We start from the raw sequence: 17,810 nt of genomic DNA, 5'->3' as shown, positions 1-17,810 counted from the left end.
GCCTTCACACGACAACAGGTGCACCACACTGCTAAGTGTGTTTTGTGTTTAGAGTTTTGCTAAATGGGAGACTGAGCTTTGAATAGTGTTTAAGATTGGTGATTTTAAGCTAGCGATTGAATTGTGTTTTCAGATGAAAGCGCTTATAACCTTCTCCCAAAGTAGAGTACTCTTCCTCCACCCAAACCTAAAATGTATATTTCTAAATACAGGGAAGCAATTGTATTAGAAAATAAATATAAAAATGAACACAGGACCATGGTGCCAAGAACAGTTAAGGCCCCATCTCATCGCGAAATGTGCCCACAGAGGCCAGAAGGCGAAAAACCTGAACACACATTCAGGAAAAAACCAGAACACACAGGCATGAAGAAAGTCATGGCTCAACCTGCTTGTGTGGATACACGCAAAGGGGACAAGCAGCTCCTTGAGAAATCTGGACTTGTCCCCTTTTATTTACAGAAAAACGATTACAGAATCGTTCCAGGCTACCTGCGTAGAAGAAAGGCAGAGAAAGAAAAGGCTAAGCAGGACAATGATGCCTGGTTAACAAAACAACAGGAAACAGTTAAACCACTGGCCGAACAGGAGAAACAAAACATTCTCCAGGGCCTAAAGAGGAGGTTTAATGAGCTAAACTTTGAATATCAATCCCTCCCTTTTACTATCTCCCCTTCACAGCACAAAAAATACAATTACAAAATGTTTCTCGAAGAGGCAATGAGTCAAGTTGAAAAAGACATTGCCCTTTTTGAGGAACATAAATACATTTACGTAGGCAGGGAAGATGCATCTGACGAACAACAGTTACAGCGGACTCCACTGCCACCCATTAGACCGAAAAAGACAAAGTTGACACCCGCTCCTCAAGTCACACAACCAACGAAAAAGGAAACTTTCTCGACCGACAACCTACCACCTTTTCGTAGGATGTGTGTTCCACCTATATCCAGAAGTGGAAAGCAACCTATTCCCATGACTGAGAACCTTCACAGACAACCTATTCCCACCCAACTAGTTATAATTCCACGACCTAGTCCTGTCCCTCTGCCACCTATTTGTAAAAAAGCTGAATCTACACCCCGACCACCTGTAAGACCTCCAATGAAACGAGGTGTAACACCCATCCTTCCACCCATTTCCACCAAAAAGCTGTAGTGCTGTACCGTTAGAGTAGTTTTTTAACTACCTAACCCCCAACCGGTCTTGACAGAAGCCGCACCATCTGAGCCTGGTTCTGTCGAAGGTTTCTTCTTTTTAAGACAAAGGAGTTTTTCCTTCCCACCGTCGCCCAGTGCTTGCTCAGATGAGATCATTTGATTGTTGGGGTTTTCTTAAACATAAATTGGCCTATTGAAAAAATGTAGTGGTTCTTACTACATTTTATTTTCAATAGACCAATTTATGTTCAAAAAAAAAAAATTACAGCAGAAAAGAAAGCATGGGAGACATCTGATGCATTTCATTGCTTTTTAAAAAATAATTTATAATTTATCTGGAACAAATAAAAGAAAGTAAAAATAATCTTTTGTGGATTCTTTTTCTTCAATAAGTAGTAGAATAGGCAGTTCTTTATACATAAAGCGTAGTGTTTTGTTAAAAAATAAAGTGGCACAGCGGCACTGTGTTAAAGGCCTGTGTTTTTACCATCAGCGTGACAGCACCGTGCCGCCTTTGCAGTTTTAAGGCCCAGGGAAACAAGCCTGCCAGCGCTCTGTAGCGGCTGTGACCGCTGCCGATAAGGAAAGGCTGCTCTTCATAGAGGACTCAAGCTCGGGGAAACGTTTTCTGGTCGACTCTGGCTCCCAGAAGAGCCTCTGGAACTCTTGTGTCGTCTTTACAATGGTATATTATTTAATCTCAAAAAAAACAAAATAAAAAAAAATTGGAGATTTCCCGTATCACATAACATGTGCAGGTACACTGGTACAGCACATGTGAGCGAAATTCTTATGTGTGTGCAACAGAGGTGTGCAAAATACAATAACATAAGAACAAGCAAAATATACGAATGGGTAAATCTGAGAATTATAAGAATAAATATATGTACAAATATAAGAGTGTATGTTAGGGCTGTTCGATATAACGATATATATCAAATGACAATATAAAAATGTCTATCGTTTCCTATTACGCTATCGTTTGTTTCGTGATGTCGTAAAATAAACTGTTTACAGCAGTATTTTTCATCGTTTTGACGGTCACCTTAGTGGCTATATTAATTTCTTAAAGTTCTCTCTTTCTCTTATATTTAATATAACCACACTATGGGCGGGCAAGTGCCTGTTTTTACGTGTTTTCGTTAGCAACAATGACGGTAAAACCATCGCGTGGTTCCGCTGTACGCTTGTTTGTTTTCCACGTAAACCTTTCACAATAAAGCTCAAGATCCTGTTGAGACTTTTCAAAACAAACTGAATCACATGAGAGAGTATGCAGAGTTTACAGATGAGAAGCAAACAAAGAGCCGTCAGACTCAAACTATATGTATACACCTGCCCGCCTTCGTAAACAACTAAATGCTATGTTGCCCTATCATTTTTTGATTGGTCCACATGGTATATTTTTTCACCAATAGGAAAGGCTGGGGGAGTTGGGAGGGGGACTGAGTGCTTTCTAGTGTTTTTCCTTATAAAAACCGTTTCTTCCCGCAGTAAATATAAACAACGATAGTATTCAGGAAGAAAACCTGCATATATTATACTGAACATAAAGTTGTTTGCAAAACTTGTGCATAATTTTTACAAATGTACAACTTGTTCAAGCAGCCTGTTCCCCTAGAGCTCACTAGTTCGGGACACTATTGTGTGGACATTAGAGATGAAAATACTACAGAAAGCTGCAATGAAAATGAAGTTCTCATGGTAACTGCTGAAATGTCTACAAAAGAGAAACAGAAAGTCCTTGTGAAACTTCATAAGCAGTTTGGTCATGCATCTGCAGAGAGGATATTGAGGCTCATCCAAAGCTCTGGCAATACAGATAAACAATGTGCAGTTATTCTACAAGAGATAGTTCGTGACTGTGACATTTGTCAGAAATATTGCAAAACCAAGCCGAGACCTGCTGTTGGTCTACCCCTGGCTTCTGAGTATAATGAGACAGTAGCGATGGATCTACATGAGCTGGAGCCCAATGTGTGGTACCTTCACATCATCGACCACTTCACACGCTTCAGTGCCGGCAGCATCGTAAAGACAAAGAAAGCTGCAGAGATCGTCAACTCCTTCATTCACACCTGGATAAGCATTCACGGTGCCCCCAGACGGCTCTACACAGACAACGGCGGAGAGTTCAACAACACAGACATTCGGGACATGGCTGAAAACTTTAACATTGAGGTAAAAACAACGGCGGGGTATAGTCCCTGGAGCAACGGACTACTGGAGAGACATAACATGACACTTACAGAAATCCTCCTGAAGGTAAAAAAGGAACGAGGATGTGACTGGCACACTGCGCTAGACTGGGCCCTTATGGCCAAAAACAGTATGCTTAATGTACATGGTTATAGTCCACATCAACTTGTGTTTGGCCAAAACCCCAACCTTCCTTCTGTGTTGATGGATAAGCCACCTGCCTTAGAGGGCACAACTGTAAGTGCAAGAGTAGCTGAACATATCTCAGCATTACATGCTTCCAGAAAAGCATTTACTGAGGCAGAGTGTTCAGAAAGGATCAGGAGAGCACTACGCAAACAACTTAGGCCTACAGATGACAAATATGAGGCAGGAGATAAAGTATACTACAAACGAGTCGACTGTACAGAGTGGAAGGGTCCAGGTGTAGTTATTGGGCAGGATGGAACTGTTGTATTTGTAAGACATGGGGGGACTCTTGTAAGAGTACACCAGTCAAGATTGACTAAAGTGGATTCACGGACTGGAGATAAACAAATATCACACAGTACTACTGATGATGACAACAAAGACGCAGTTGAAAATGATGACACTGACACACCCGATGGGGAACAGAGTATTAGTGAGGAAGAAGACATCACTATTGACAGAGAAACTAACACTACAGAAAACATGTCTGTCACACACACTACAGAAAACATGTCTGTCACACAAACTGCAAATGAGCCCTCTACACCCACTGATCATGTCTCTGCAAATGTAAAGTTAAGATCAGGACAGCTGATTGCTTTTACCAACAGAGACAACGGTGTTCAACACACAGCCAGAGTGCTAGGCAGAGCGGGAAAAGCAAAAGGGCAATACAAAAACTGGTACAATGTGCAATATCTTGAGCATGATGGTAGTGAAGGTGAAAAGAAAGCTGTAGACATGTCACTTGTTGATGGTCTTTGCACTGAAGCTGAAAACAGAGATGCAGATGTACTCATAACAAGAGATATTTCCTTTGATTCTGCTAAGCAGCAGGAGATTGAGAGCTGGCAAAGTAATGGTGTGTTTGATGAAGTGAAAGACCTGGGTCAAAAATGTGTGTCTACTAGATGGGTCTGTACACTCAAAGAAACTACTAATGGTGTTGTCCCAAAGGCTCGACTTGTGGCACGGGGGTTTGAAGAGGTAAATACTAAAGAACTACAGAAAGACTCTCCAACATGTGCGTCTGAGTCCCTCAGACTGGTGCTAGCTGTGATATGTCAAAACAAGTGGAGAGTAAATTCAATGGACATTAAATCTGCCTTCTTGCAGGGAATGCAACTGTCAAGAGACATCTATCTTCGTCCCCCACCTGAAGCTGGCAAGGACAATGTTCTATGGAAACTGAAAAAGTGTGTTTATGGACTTGCAGATGCTTCACTTTATTGGTACAATAAGGTCAAAGACATCATGCTCAAAACTGGTGGTAAAATATCACAGGTTGATCCTGCAGTGTTCTATTGGCAGAATGAACAATCTGAGGTTACAGGAGTGCTTGCATGTCACGTTGATGATTTCCTTTGGGCTGGTTCAAGTCACTTTGCAACTCATATCATTCCTGTACTGAAATCTACCTTCCTTGTGGGCCGTGAAGAACATGACAGCTTTTCTTATGTTGGTATGGACATTTGTACAGTTAATGATGTAATAGAGGTGCATCAACAACTTTACATTGACAACCTACAACCGGTTCAGCTACAAGCAGCACGGGCTGTACAGAGGGAGGCTTCCTTAAGTGAAACAGAACGTGAGCAACTCAGGTCAAAAATAGGACAGATTTTGTGGGTTGCCAAACAAACAAGGCCTGATGTTATGTTTGACACATGTAGCCTTGGATCTAATATCAAAGATGCAACTGTACAGTCTATTCATGAAGTGAACAAAGTTATCCGTAAACTTAAGGCAGAGAAAGTGACTCTTAAGTTTCAGCACTTGGGTAACAGTGAGGATCTGGCATTGGTTGTTTTCAGTGATGCTTCATTTGGCAACCTTCCTGATGGCGGTACTCAAGGAGGGGCATTAATCGTCCTTATGGGTAAAGGAGGAAAGTTTTGTCCTCTCTTCTGGCAGTCTAAAAAAATCAGGCGCGTGGTCAGAAGTACACTGGCAGGAGAAACTCTTGCCATGTCAGATGGAATAGACAGTGCTGTCTTCCTGGCAACACTTTTTTCTGAGCTTACAACTGGTAACACTGGTCTAAACGCTCTTCCTTTGATCTGTGTAACTGATAATCATTCCTTGTTTGATGCACTCAAGTCTACTAAGCAGGTTACAGAGAAGAGACTGAGGCTAGAAATGAGCAGCATTAAAGAGCTCATACAAGCCAAGAAAATCAGACAGGTTTGTTGGTCAGATTCAAAATCTCAACTTGCTGATTGTCTGACGAAAAAGGGAGTTTCACCTTTAACCCTTCTAAAGGCGCTAGATGAAGGACTCTGGATACTGTAATCCTTTGTCTACAAAGTTGTCTTTGCATTCAAATGTACCATTGTTTATTGTGTGCAATGATAGTATGCTTTAAGTAAAGCAAAGCACTTTTGAAATGTTTTTTTTGTTTATATAAATATATACATATATGTATACAAATGTTTACAGGGGTGTGTATACAAATGTTTACTGGGGTGTGTTTATACTCTTATTTTATTTTTTTAAGAAAGAGGGAGATTGTTAACTTGTTATTTTCTGTTTTATCGCGAGAGTACGGTTGCCCGCGAAGTGTTGTTGTTGTGGTCCGTATGTAAAATGGCGGAAGGAATAAAAGCGCTGTGAATGAGAGTACAACGTCGTGTCTTTTGAGTTAACACTATCGTTGTTTATATTTACTGCGGGAAGAAACGGTTTTTATAAGGAAAAACACTAGAAAGCACTCAGTCCCCCTCCCAACTCCCCCAGCCTTTCCTATTGGTGAAAAAATATACCATGTGGACCAATCAAAAAATGATAGGGCAACATAGCATTTAGTTGTTTACGAAGGCGGGCAGGTGTATACATATAGTTTGAGTCTGACGGCTCTTTGTTTGCTTCTCATCTGTAAACTCTGCATACTCTCTCATGTGATTCAGTTTGTTTTGAAAAGTCTCAACAGGATCTTGAGCTTTATTGTGAAAGGTTTACGTGGAAAACAAACAAGCGTACAGCGGAACCACGCGATGGTTTTACCGTCATTGTTGCTAACGAAAACACGTAAAAACAGGCACTTGCCCGCCCATAGTGTGGTTATATTAAATATAAGAGAAAGAGAGAACTTTAAGAAATTAATATAGCCACTAAGGTGACCGTCAAAACGATGAAAAATACTGCTGTAAACAGTTTATTTTACGACATCACGAAACAAACGATAGCGTAATAGGAAACGATAGACATTTTTATATCGTCATTTGATATATATCGTTATATCGAACAGCCCTAACATACACTCTTATATTTGTACATATATTTATTCTTATAATTCTCAGATTTACCCATTCGTATATTTTGCTTGTTCTTATGTTATTGTATTTTGCACACCTCTGTTGCACACACATAAGAATTTCGCTCACATGTGCTGTACCAGTGTACCTGCACATGTTATGTGATACGGGAAATCTCCAATTTTTTTTTATTTTGTTTTTTTTGAGATTAAATAATATACCATTGTAAAGACGACACAAGAGTTCCAGAGGCTCTTCTGGGAGCCAGAGTCGACCAGAAAACGTTTCCCCGAGCTTGAGTCCTCTATGAAGAGCAGCCTTTCCTTATCGGCAGCGGTCACAGCCGCTACAGAGCGCTGGCAGGCTTGTTTCCCTGGGCCTTAAAACTGCAAAGGCGGCACGGTGCTGTCACGCTGATGGTAAAAACACAGGCCTTTAACACAGTGCCGCTGTGCCACTTTATTTTTTAACAAAACACTACGCTTTATGTATAAAGAACTGCCTATTCTACTACTTATTGAAGAAAAAGAATCCACAAAAGATTATTTTTACTTTCTTTTATTTGTTCCAGATAAATTATAAATTATTTTTTAAAAAGCAATGAAATGCATCAGATGTCTCCCATGCTTTCTTTTCTGCTGTAATTTTTTTTTTTTTGAACATAAATTGGTCTATTGAAAATAAAATGTAGTAAGAACCACTACATTTTTTCAATAGGCCAATTTATGTTTAAGAAAACGCCAACAATCAAATGATCCCATCTGAGCAAGCACTGGGCGACGGTGGGAAGGAAAAACTCCTTTGTCTTAAAAAGAAGAAACCTTCGACAGAACCAGGCTCAGATGGTGCGGCTTCTGTCAAGACCGGTTGGGGGTTAGGTAGTTAAAAAACTACTCTAACGGTACAGCACTACAGCTTTTTGGTGGAAATGGGTGGAAGGATGGGTGTTACACCTCGTTTCATTGGAGGTCTTACAGGTGGTCGGGGTGTAGATTCAGCTTTTTTACAAATAGGTGGCAGAGGGACAGGACTAGGTCGTGGAATTATAACTAGTTGGGTGGGAATAGGTTGTCTGTGAAGGTTCTCAGTCATGGGAATAGGTTGCTTTCCACTTCTGGATATAGGTGGAACACACATCCTACGAAAAGGTGGTAGGTTGTCGGTCGAGAAAGTTTCCTTTTTCGTTGGTTGTGTGACTTGAGGAGCGGGTGTCAACTTTGTCTTTTTCGGTCTAATGGGTGGCAGTGGAGTCCGCTGTAACTGTTGTTCGTCAGATGCATCTTCCCTGCCTACGTAAATGTATTTATGTTCCTCAAAAAGGGCAATGTCTTTTTCAACTTGACTCATTGCCTCTTCGAGAAACATTTTGTAATTGTATTTTTTGTGCTGTGAAGGGGAGATAGTAAAAGGGAGGGATTGATATTCAAAGTTTAGCTCATTAAACCTCCTCTTTAGGCCCTGGAGAATGTTTTGTTTCTCCTGTTCGGCCAGTGGTTTAACTGTTTCCTGTTGTTTTGTTAACCAGGCATCATTGTCCTGCTTAGCCTTTTCTTTCTCTGCCTTTCTTCTACGCAGGTAGCCTGGAACGATTCTGTAATCGTTTTTCTGTAAATAAAAGGGGACAAGTCCAGATTTCTCAAGGAGCTGCTTGTCCCCTTTGCGTGTATCCACACAAGCAGGTTGAGCCATGACTTTCTTCATGCCTGTGTGTTCTGGTTTTTTCCTGAATGTGTGTTCAGGTTTTTCGCCTTCTGGCCTCTGTGGGCACATTTCGCGATGAGATGGCGCCTTAACTGTTCTTGGCACCATGGTCCTGTGTTCATTTTTATATTTATTTTCTAATACAATTGCTTCCCTGTATTTAGAAATATACATTTTAGGTTTGGGTGGAGGAAGAGTACTCTACTTTGGGAGAAGGTTATAAGCGCTTTCATCTGAAAACACAATTCAATCGCTAGCTTAAAATCACCTGCAAGGGAATTCTACAACTGTGTGTCGAGGCACCCCTATTTATAGATTTTTATGGCCTGGCATGTGACATCATGGTGGCCTGGCATGTGACATCATAGTGGCCTGGCATGTGACATCATGGTAGCCTGTCTTTGTTCTGTCATTTAAGCCCCACCCCCCTGGTTACTGTTGCTATTGTAACTATTATATTATGAATGCTGGTAGCTAGCATTCCACACACACACATACACTTTTTGCCAAGGTTCCAGCTGCAGTCACCAAGACATGTAAATGTATTTAGTAACCCTCTGGGGTCCAGAGTATAATTGGCCGTTTTTGACTACTTTAGATTTTACCTCTATATTTCACCTTTAAAAAAATCTTCTTCTTTTTTTTTTGGCACAACCTCAAATATCTGAAATTTGAGTTAATTTTTCATTTATACTATATTTGCACAATAGATCTAAATTCAGACAAAAAAAATTCAAAATCCGAGTAGAAAATACTTGTCATTTTTACTGTAAAAGCCACAAACATGTTTAAGGAATTGTTTTCATAACTTGAAATGCGAATAGAAGTTGTACATTTGTAAAAATTATGCACAAGTTTTGCAAACAACTTTATGTTCAGTATAATATATGCAGGTTTTCTTCCTGAATACTATCGTTGTTTATATTTACTGCGGGAAGAAACGGTTTTTATAAGGAAAAACACTAGAAAGCACTCAGTCCCCCTCCCAACTCCCCCAGCCTTTCCTATTGGTGAAAAAATATACCATGTGGACCAATCAAAAAATGATAGGGCAACATAGCATTTAGTTGTTTACGAAGGCGGGCAGGTGTATACATATAGTTTGAGTCTGACGGCTCTTTGTTTGCTTCTCATCTGTAAACTCTGCATACTCTCTCATGTGATTCAGTTTGTTTTGAAAAGTCTCAACAGGATCTTGAGCTTTATTGTGAAAGGTTTACGTGGAAAACAAACAAGCGTACAGCGGAACCACGCGATGGTTTTACCGTCATTGTTGCTAACGAAAACACGTAAAAACAGGCACTTGCCCGCCCATAGTGTGGTTATATTAAATATAAGAGAAAGAGAGAACTTTAAGAAATTAATATAGCCACTAAGGTGACCGTCAAAACGATGAAAAATACTGCTGTAAACAGTTTCTTTTACGACATCACGAAACAAACGATAGCGTAATAGGAAACGATAGACATTTTTATATCGTCATTTGATATATATCGTTATATCGAACAGCCCTAACATACACTCTTATATTTGTACATATATTTATTCTTATAATTCTCAGATTTACCCATTCGTATAATATACGAATGGGTAATATGTAGAAGATATATTATATCTTCTACACGTTCTGTCTCTTGTCACGTGTGTGTTTATATTTAAATCATGTATGTTGATTATTTAAATATGCTTTTTCATTCATTTTTAAAAAATGTCAACAGCTGTCGTTTACAGATTCATTGTTTACTATATGCTATATATATATATGAACATGAACAAAACTGAAAACACTGGGTCACCGACCCAGGAACCCTGACAATATGTATTTTACCTGGTTAATGTGTGTGGCGGGGCGTGGTCTGCAGCGCCGCTGCAGGGGAGGCGGACGCACCTGAGCGGCACCCGCGATCACGCCTCGGCGCATTAACGTCTGTGCTCTCTATGCTGTTGTGTTGGTATGTGTCGGGCTGTGAGCTTTAACACCGGCTGTATGCATACAGCAACCGTGTGTGAAAAGTGGTCAATAAAGAGAAGCTGTAAAGCGTGTTCATGGAAACATCGTTGGGTCTGCCGTGATATGTTTACAATGGGACTTCTGCTCCTGAATCTCTGCGCACAGCGTCTGCAAATCGGAGCTGTATGAAGTCACTTTCATCTTTACGCAGGACTGTAAGCTGTCATCTGTGAGGCGTGAGCGGTGTTTGTTTTTAACATAGTTCACGGTGGAGCTGCTGACATAATGTGGATCCGAAGATTGATAATTAGCCTACCTGGGGTTGAAAGTCTCGATAAATGCACGGCGTTTCGGCGGGTATATCTGCTTCCGCAAGTGTGACGCTTATTTTGAGCGTTCAAAAACTAATAGAATATAATTTTATATTTATATTTCATTTCAATATCACAGTAATCTTCCAATTTAGAACTACAAGTTAAAAAAGAACTAACATAAATAAAATACACTTCAGCTAATTACTTTAAAAAATAATTTATTTTCCCAAACCACGCAGAGCCGCACTAAAAGGACTAAAGAGCCGCAGGTTGCTGACCCCTGCACTAACCTATTCAGCTGCTTGTGAATGCAAATATCTAATCAGCCAATCACATGCCAGAAAAAAAAAAGGGTGATTTAAGTGACTTTGAAGGCAGCATTGCTGTTGGTGACAGATGGGCTGTTTTACGTTTTTCAGACACTCCTGATCTTCTCAAATTTTCTCAGGAATTTACAGAGAACAGTCCAAACTGAAAAGCGAAATAAACATTTCCCTGGGTAAAAATGCCTTGTTGATTGCAGAAGTCAGAGGGGCGTGGACATGCTGAAGGCAAGAGGAATTCTAAGCCAGTTTCTCAACCCAGCCCATCTGATATCAGTAACCACAACACATTCAAAGTCAATTAAAAGTCGCCTTTCTTGCCCGTTCCGATGCTCGCTTTCAACTTTGAAATGAGACCACTTGGACAACAGTAATGATAAATAATTGCAAATAGAGCACGTTTACAGAATTTAATGTCATTTTTATAGAGCACCTCTTATTTTAAGAAAAGATGGGCGAGACGATTTTTGAAACTAACTGCAAATTAAGCACACAATATTTAATATCTGTATTTTACCATTTTGATAAGACATATTTCAGTACTCCAAAACACTTTTATTAGACTGCCAACATGCTTACAAGTAGTAAATCCAGGTTAGTGGATCATAATTAAACATAACTCTGTGGCAAACGCAGAGTTCAGCAGGCCATCAAGGAAGAAGTGACGTGCATTTCTGCAGTGTAAAGATTCACAAATGATTTTCTCCTTAATCTACAGTCACACAAAGCGCCAGGAAAATCTTTGGTGATGTTCTCAGATGATTCTGACGCTTATCACCCAGTTCCTCCTGATGTCCTCCACACCATCAACCCTCTGTCCTCCTCACAGTTTCTTCCTCAGCTTGCCTTTCTTATGGCCACCCCTTCCAAAACCTGACTTTTTAACTTCTCCGAGCCACTTTTTGTTCTTGGAGCGGAGCTTCCTCATCCCCCCGCCCTGCAGGAACTGGTGCTTCTGCTTTTTCTTGCGCTGCTTCATGATCTGATCCTTTGTTTTCAGCTCCGAGCGTGCTTTGTGGTCACCGGAGCTCTGTACGTTTGGACCTCGTCGGCCACGGCCACGACCTGGGAGAGGCACGACACAACAAAGAGGTTGGAGGTGTTGGGTCTAAACTCAGACCCCGCTGTATCCAAGACTTATTCCCATGAAAGAAAAACAAGGCAACAGTGTTCGATCGATTTCTTGCGCAAGGGAGGCCCCCTCATCTGTGTCCAGCACGACAATGAACCCCGATGATGGCCTCCTCTCGCTGCCTTTTATTGACAAACTTCAAACAATAGTTTACAAAACACCTCCCCCTGCAACCCCCTTTGGTTACAAAGACAAGGCACTGTATGTAAGTGTGTGTGTGTGGGTGTTATGTGAGAATGTGTGTGTGTGTGTGTGTGTGTGTGTGTTGATCAAAGGGTCATAAAACCTAAAAGCAGGAACAACATCCTTGGTCATAAAGAGGGTAGTCTTCCCCCACACCCAATGTATGGTTTACCAAAGATAACACAGTGAAACCATACAAAGGGTAGGAAGCTCTACCAAACATCAAACAGATCTTCAAAAGGACGTTCCTGTGATAAAACACTTCAACCTCCCACCCAGAACCTCGAGAATCTGGGGATGGGAGGAAAGAAAGAATTCCTTTCACAGAGTTAAAACAATGGACAAATGGTAAATATAAAAATGACAAATGTTTAACTATTTAATCTAACAGGAGGTTATAGCTCGCAAGGCTGGAAGAGGGACTTGAAGTATTTACCTTTAGAGTTGAGTTAAAACATGGTGGCTGATGTTCTATATTTAACAGGCAGACATGTTTGTGCTATTCATTTTGATGCCTTCCTACCTCTTGCTGGCTTCCTGCCTCCTCCGCCTGTTTCTCCATCTGATCCAGATCCTGTATCATCAATCTTGTATTTTTTCCTTCACTCCTCATAACTGACATGTCAGAGCGACATGTTGTCAAGTGATACAACATCTTCACAGTACAGCTTAATATTGTCATAGGAGTAGAGAAGAGGGTCATTGAGAGCAGCACACAGAGAAGCTTTTTGTTGGAAGGATACAAGTTCTTCCTGTTCTTCTTGTTACTGATAACCTGACCGCTGTCTGTTTTGATCTTCTTCTTCTGGTCTTCTTTTCCCGTTTCTCTCACAAAACGCTTCCTCTTACGGTCCCTAAAAAAAGAAGGGGGAAAAAAGACTTTAAATTATAGTTTGAAATGACCATTTGGTGGATACTGAGTCAAACATAGGGAAATTTGTACCATTTCATCATTTTCTTCTGCTGGTTAAGGCGATCGCCTTCATCTCCCATGAGATCAAGGACAGCTGAAGAGGCCTGCTGTTCAAAAGCACTGCCCTCTCCACCGAGACTCAACCTGTCGACGCATAACACAGGACAAAACAGCATAAAACACAAAGCCATTCACATTTTTTAAAGAAACAGATGCAACAGTTTAATGCCTCACCCTCTCTCAGAGTCAAAGTCTTTAGGTCTGTAAGGGATATAATACTCTTCATCTTTGCCTGACTGCCTCTTTTTCTTGGTCTTTGGTCGCTCTTCGCCATCTTCCTGCTGACCTCTTCTTTTACCACCTACCACTTCTGAAAACACCCCCTGGTGGAAATAGAAAGAATTACATGGTACAAAGTGACAAAGCATGATACAGAGATCCTACTATCTTCCTCTTCTAGTTTGTATACAACATCATCTACATCAAAACTGCACTTTATTTTGCTTCTTCTTCATCAGACAGCACAAACAACTTTCTCATTTTGACTCAAATATTGGTTTTGAATGAAAATGATGAAACAATCCTGGGTGTTTATTCAACTTGTGAGCAGGTTTTCTAATCCACCGTACTATTATTATTGACACTAGTACATGTTCGTGCTGCTGGCAAACTAATACACTCAAGAACATATAGCAAAGCAAAAAAGTGAAAAGTAGGTCTTGCCTACATAAATAAACATAAGACAGTTGTGAAACTTTGACATAGTAACATCTGCAGTAATATTTACACCTGTGATGACATCTCACCAGCATTAGCCTTATTTTGAAACCAAGATTGTTTACACAGAGTTTGTAATTGCAGAGAAATGCTCCATTTATTTTGGTCATTTCATTTTTGAGCAGGAAGCTCACCTTTCTTGTTATAGCCTTTAGACGAATAGAGAGATTTCCAATTAAATACATATTCTTTAAATAATGTTCCCTCTTATAAAAAAGTAGGATAATTTAAAAAAAAAATTTAAAAAATGTATTATACCTCTATTACTTAGAAAAAAAATGTTTTTTTTCTGTTGTCTGTTATATAACGTTAGTGATGCTCGTTTCAATTCATTTCTTAATCAGCTAAACAGGTCAGTTAAGAAACAGTCAAATATTAAGTTAAATTTGAAAACGGTTTAAAAAAAAATATCCCCATTCCAAAATGTCACATGACAATCTCATTGGCTCATGGAGTTATGATGTCACTACACGATCCTTTGAAGTTTTTCCTTAAACAGGGGTGACACACAGCAGTTTTTTAGTTCGTGTCTTCGCAGCATTTGTGTTTGCAGCCTTCACACGTTCACCACAGAAACTTTTGGAAACCTTTTCAGAGTTGTCGTGTACAACCTTCAACATGTATCCAACAAGACACCAACCAAGGCAAAAAGATTACGCCGCTTCTCCTTCCTGTCGTGGCCGGCCAATTTCCCCAAATGACCTCTTAGCCGTCCAAAGGGCATTACATGACAGTAAGAAGGAAAACTACCATCTCCAGAATAAAATTCAACAGATTGAAGAAGAGAAACTTCAACTGGAGGAGAAGTGTAGACAGATGGAAGCGCAAAATAAGAACCTGGAAGAAAGACAAAAACGCCAGCCCGACATAAATATTATTAATGAGGGTTGGGGAATCAAGTTTGGACAAGCCCGAGAGCAGATTGTCTTCCTAATTAAGGAAAACAAGCAAAAGAGCGTGGAACTAAAGGAGATGTCCAACCAGCTTAAAGACAGCAAAGCTACTGTTGAGAAGACAGAATGGGATCTCCAATATATGGACCAAATGAATCGGCTGCTCCAAACAAACTTCGATGAAGCTGTGAAAAAAAATGAAGAAATCCTCCAACAGAAGGAAGAACAGGAGAAAAAGCAAAGCGACATGGAGCACAAACTCAAAGTCACGGAGGAAAAATACAGAATGCTGAAAGAGAAGGTGGATGATACTCTGCGCCAAAATAAAGACCTTCTTCACGAGAAAAAGCAACTAGAAGGGGAAAAAGAAAAACTGGACAAACAATGCTCGCACATGCAGAAAAGGATGGAGCAAATGGCGAGAAACAACTCCGAGCTCACTAAGGGGATATTGTTGGAATACAACAACTTGAAGCGCAAACACACTGAAATGCAGGCGCAAAAGCAAGAACAAGACAACATACATGACGACCTGCAGCGTACGCTCCAAGATATCCACAAAAGAAATGAGGAGCTACAAGACATGTACAAAGAAGTACAACAAAGAAACGCAGACATGCACAAGGACAAGATAATGCAGGAGGAAACATCCAAAGAGCTCAGGGAAAAGCTTGAAGAAAAACAAGCAACGTTGGAAGAGGTGGAGAAAACGTGCAAGAAGCTTGAGAAACAAAACAAAGAAACCATCGATGAGTTGAGAACCCTCATCCTGGAAAAAAAAGCTCTTGTAGAAAACTGCATGAAAAAGAAGAACAAACGCTTCCGCTGGCCCTGGAGGAGGAACTCTACTGCTTCCTCAGCAGGTGTAGCCTCGTCTTGCTCCACCTCTGTTCACCTCCCCAACCAGTCCCGGCAGTTGACTGTCCCCTCCTGAGCCTGGTTCTGCCGGAGGTTTCTGCCCGTTTAAAGGCAGTTTTTCCTCCCCACTGTCGCCTAGTGCGTGCTCAGAGGGGATTGTTGGGGTTTTCTCTCCTCTACCTTGTTTCATTATTTACTTAACGTTTTGTTCTTACTTCATTTTACCTTGTTTCATTATTTACTTAACTTTTTGTGCTTACTTCATTTTACCTTGTTTCATTATTTACTTAACGTTTTGTTCTTACTTCATTTTACCTTGTTTCATTATTTACTTGTTAACGTTTTGTTCTTACTTCATTTTACCTTGTTTCATTATTTACTTGTTGACGTTTTGTTCTTACTTCATTTTACCTTGTTTCATTATTTACTTGTTGACGTTTTGTTCTTACTTCATTTTACCTTGTTTCATTATTTACTTGTTTAACTTTTTCTTTTTCAACTTATTCATAAAACAATAAACCAATTGAATTTATCCTTTGAGTATTTTTCATCTTTTCATCTATAACTTTTTCAAACATTCATATCTGTCGTTTATCTTCTTCTTGAAACCTCATAAATGGCAAAGGAAAAATCCTGGAACATGGTTTGAAACACTGAAATTGTTTCAGCTGAAACCGGCAAAGTCATACGTGTGTGTGTGTGTGTGTGTGTGTGTGTGTGTGTGTGTGTGTGTGTGTGTGTGTGTGTGTGTTACTCTGTACATGAAACAACTTTGTAGAAAACCATTTTCCTGTCGAAACATTAGCAAACACAAACAAAGTGTTATTAACAAACGAATTACTAATATCCCTCTCTATGATAGTGATTTATTTTCTTACGGGATTAAAACTGTAAATTTTACCAAACTAAAGAAAGTAATACAAAGTAATAAAACTTTTTATCATTTAGTTAAGATCCAACATCCATTCTTTTCATAGTTGGTTGCTACCACCAGAGGGCGACATGGAGTACTTTTACCCATGTAGAGAAACATAAACGCTCATATATTACACACGCACCAACATTTTACTGTCTATTACTACATCAGTCTGTTTACATTAAACTGATATTGATAAATAAACTCACAAATATAGCTTCATGAATTTGGTAACGTCCTGTAAGTCATATCGTCAAATGCTTTTGTTCCAAAATAAAAAGGCTGTTGAAATAATGATTGGTGTGGTTTTTACAGGTGAATGAGCAGCAGAATAACTACAGAGAATCTGTGAATACATGAATGACCTTTTGTAATATGCCTTTAGCCTATTAGTGCCCTGAAAGAGTGGAGATTTTACCTATTTTAGCAAAATGATCTACAAACTGTATGGGTGAATATAGGAGCTTGTTAACAGGTTAGCATGTCCAACTAACAGACAGGAAAATGAGCTATGTATTTTTTAGATATCATGTTATCAGCTGACCACTGAAAGCTCTTTCTGCATATATCTTCTACACGTTCTGTCTCTTGTCACGTGTGTGTTTATATTTAAATCATGTATGTTGATTATTTAAATATGCTTTTTCATTCATTTTTAAAAAATGTCAACAGCTGTCGTTTACAGATTCATTGTTTACTATATGCTATATATATATATATATATGAACATGAACAAAACTGAAAACACTGGGTCACCGACCCAGGAACCCTGACAATATGTATTTTACCTGGTTAATGTGTGTGGCGGGGCGTGGTCTGCAGCGCCGCTGCAGGGGAGGCGGACGCACCTGAGCGGCACCCGCGATCACGCCTCGGCGCCTTAACGTCTGTGCTCTCTATGCTGTTGTGTTGGTATGTGTCGGGCTGTGAGCTTTAACACCGGCTGTATGCATACAGCAACCGTGTGTGAAAAGTGGTCAATAAAGAGAAGCTGTAAAGCGTGTTCATGGAAACATCGTTGGGTCTGCCGTGATATGTTTACAATGG

General features: G+C 40.0%; 2 protein-coding genes across 2 annotated transcripts; one reads left to right on the top strand and one right to left on the bottom strand.

Moving 5' to 3' along the window:
• Window positions 1-11,487: 11,487 nt before the first annotated feature.
• Window positions 11,488-14,158, bottom strand: LOC146562060 (ATP-dependent RNA helicase DDX54-like). Its single transcript, XM_085293550.1, has 5 exons — window positions 13,554-14,158; window positions 13,350-13,463; window positions 13,150-13,260; window positions 12,930-13,021; window positions 11,488-12,156 (listed from the first exon to the last, which is right to left on the bottom strand). The coding sequence occupies exons 1-4, from the start codon at window positions 13,745-13,747 to the stop codon at window positions 13,009-13,011; spliced, it is 432 nt and encodes a 143-aa protein (XP_085149676.1). The 5' UTR covers window positions 13,748-14,158; the 3' UTR covers window positions 11,488-12,156; window positions 12,930-13,008.
• Window positions 14,159-14,544: 386 nt separating this feature from the next.
• On the top strand, window positions 14,545-16,418 carry LOC146562059 (uncharacterized). The gene is made up of 2 exons (XM_085293543.1): window positions 14,545-16,027; window positions 16,073-16,418. Exon 1 carries the CDS (start codon window positions 14,715-14,717, stop codon window positions 15,921-15,923), a length of 1,209 nt encoding a protein of 402 aa, XP_085149669.1. The 5' UTR covers window positions 14,545-14,714; the 3' UTR covers window positions 15,924-16,027; window positions 16,073-16,418.
• The last annotated feature ends 1,392 nt before the right edge of the window (window positions 16,419-17,810 follow it).

The sequence above is a fragment of the Mchenga conophoros genome, linkage group LG12 (genome assembly GCF_057382185.1).
Source record: "Mchenga conophoros isolate Kocher_MC1m ecotype Shallow Benthic linkage group LG12, M_conophoros_male_GT1.1, whole genome shotgun sequence".
Taxonomy (NCBI): Eukaryota; Metazoa; Chordata; class Actinopteri; order Cichliformes; family Cichlidae; genus Mchenga; species Mchenga conophoros.
Note: the sequence above shows the minus strand (reverse complement) of the source record. Positions and strands in the feature narration are given on the sequence as shown.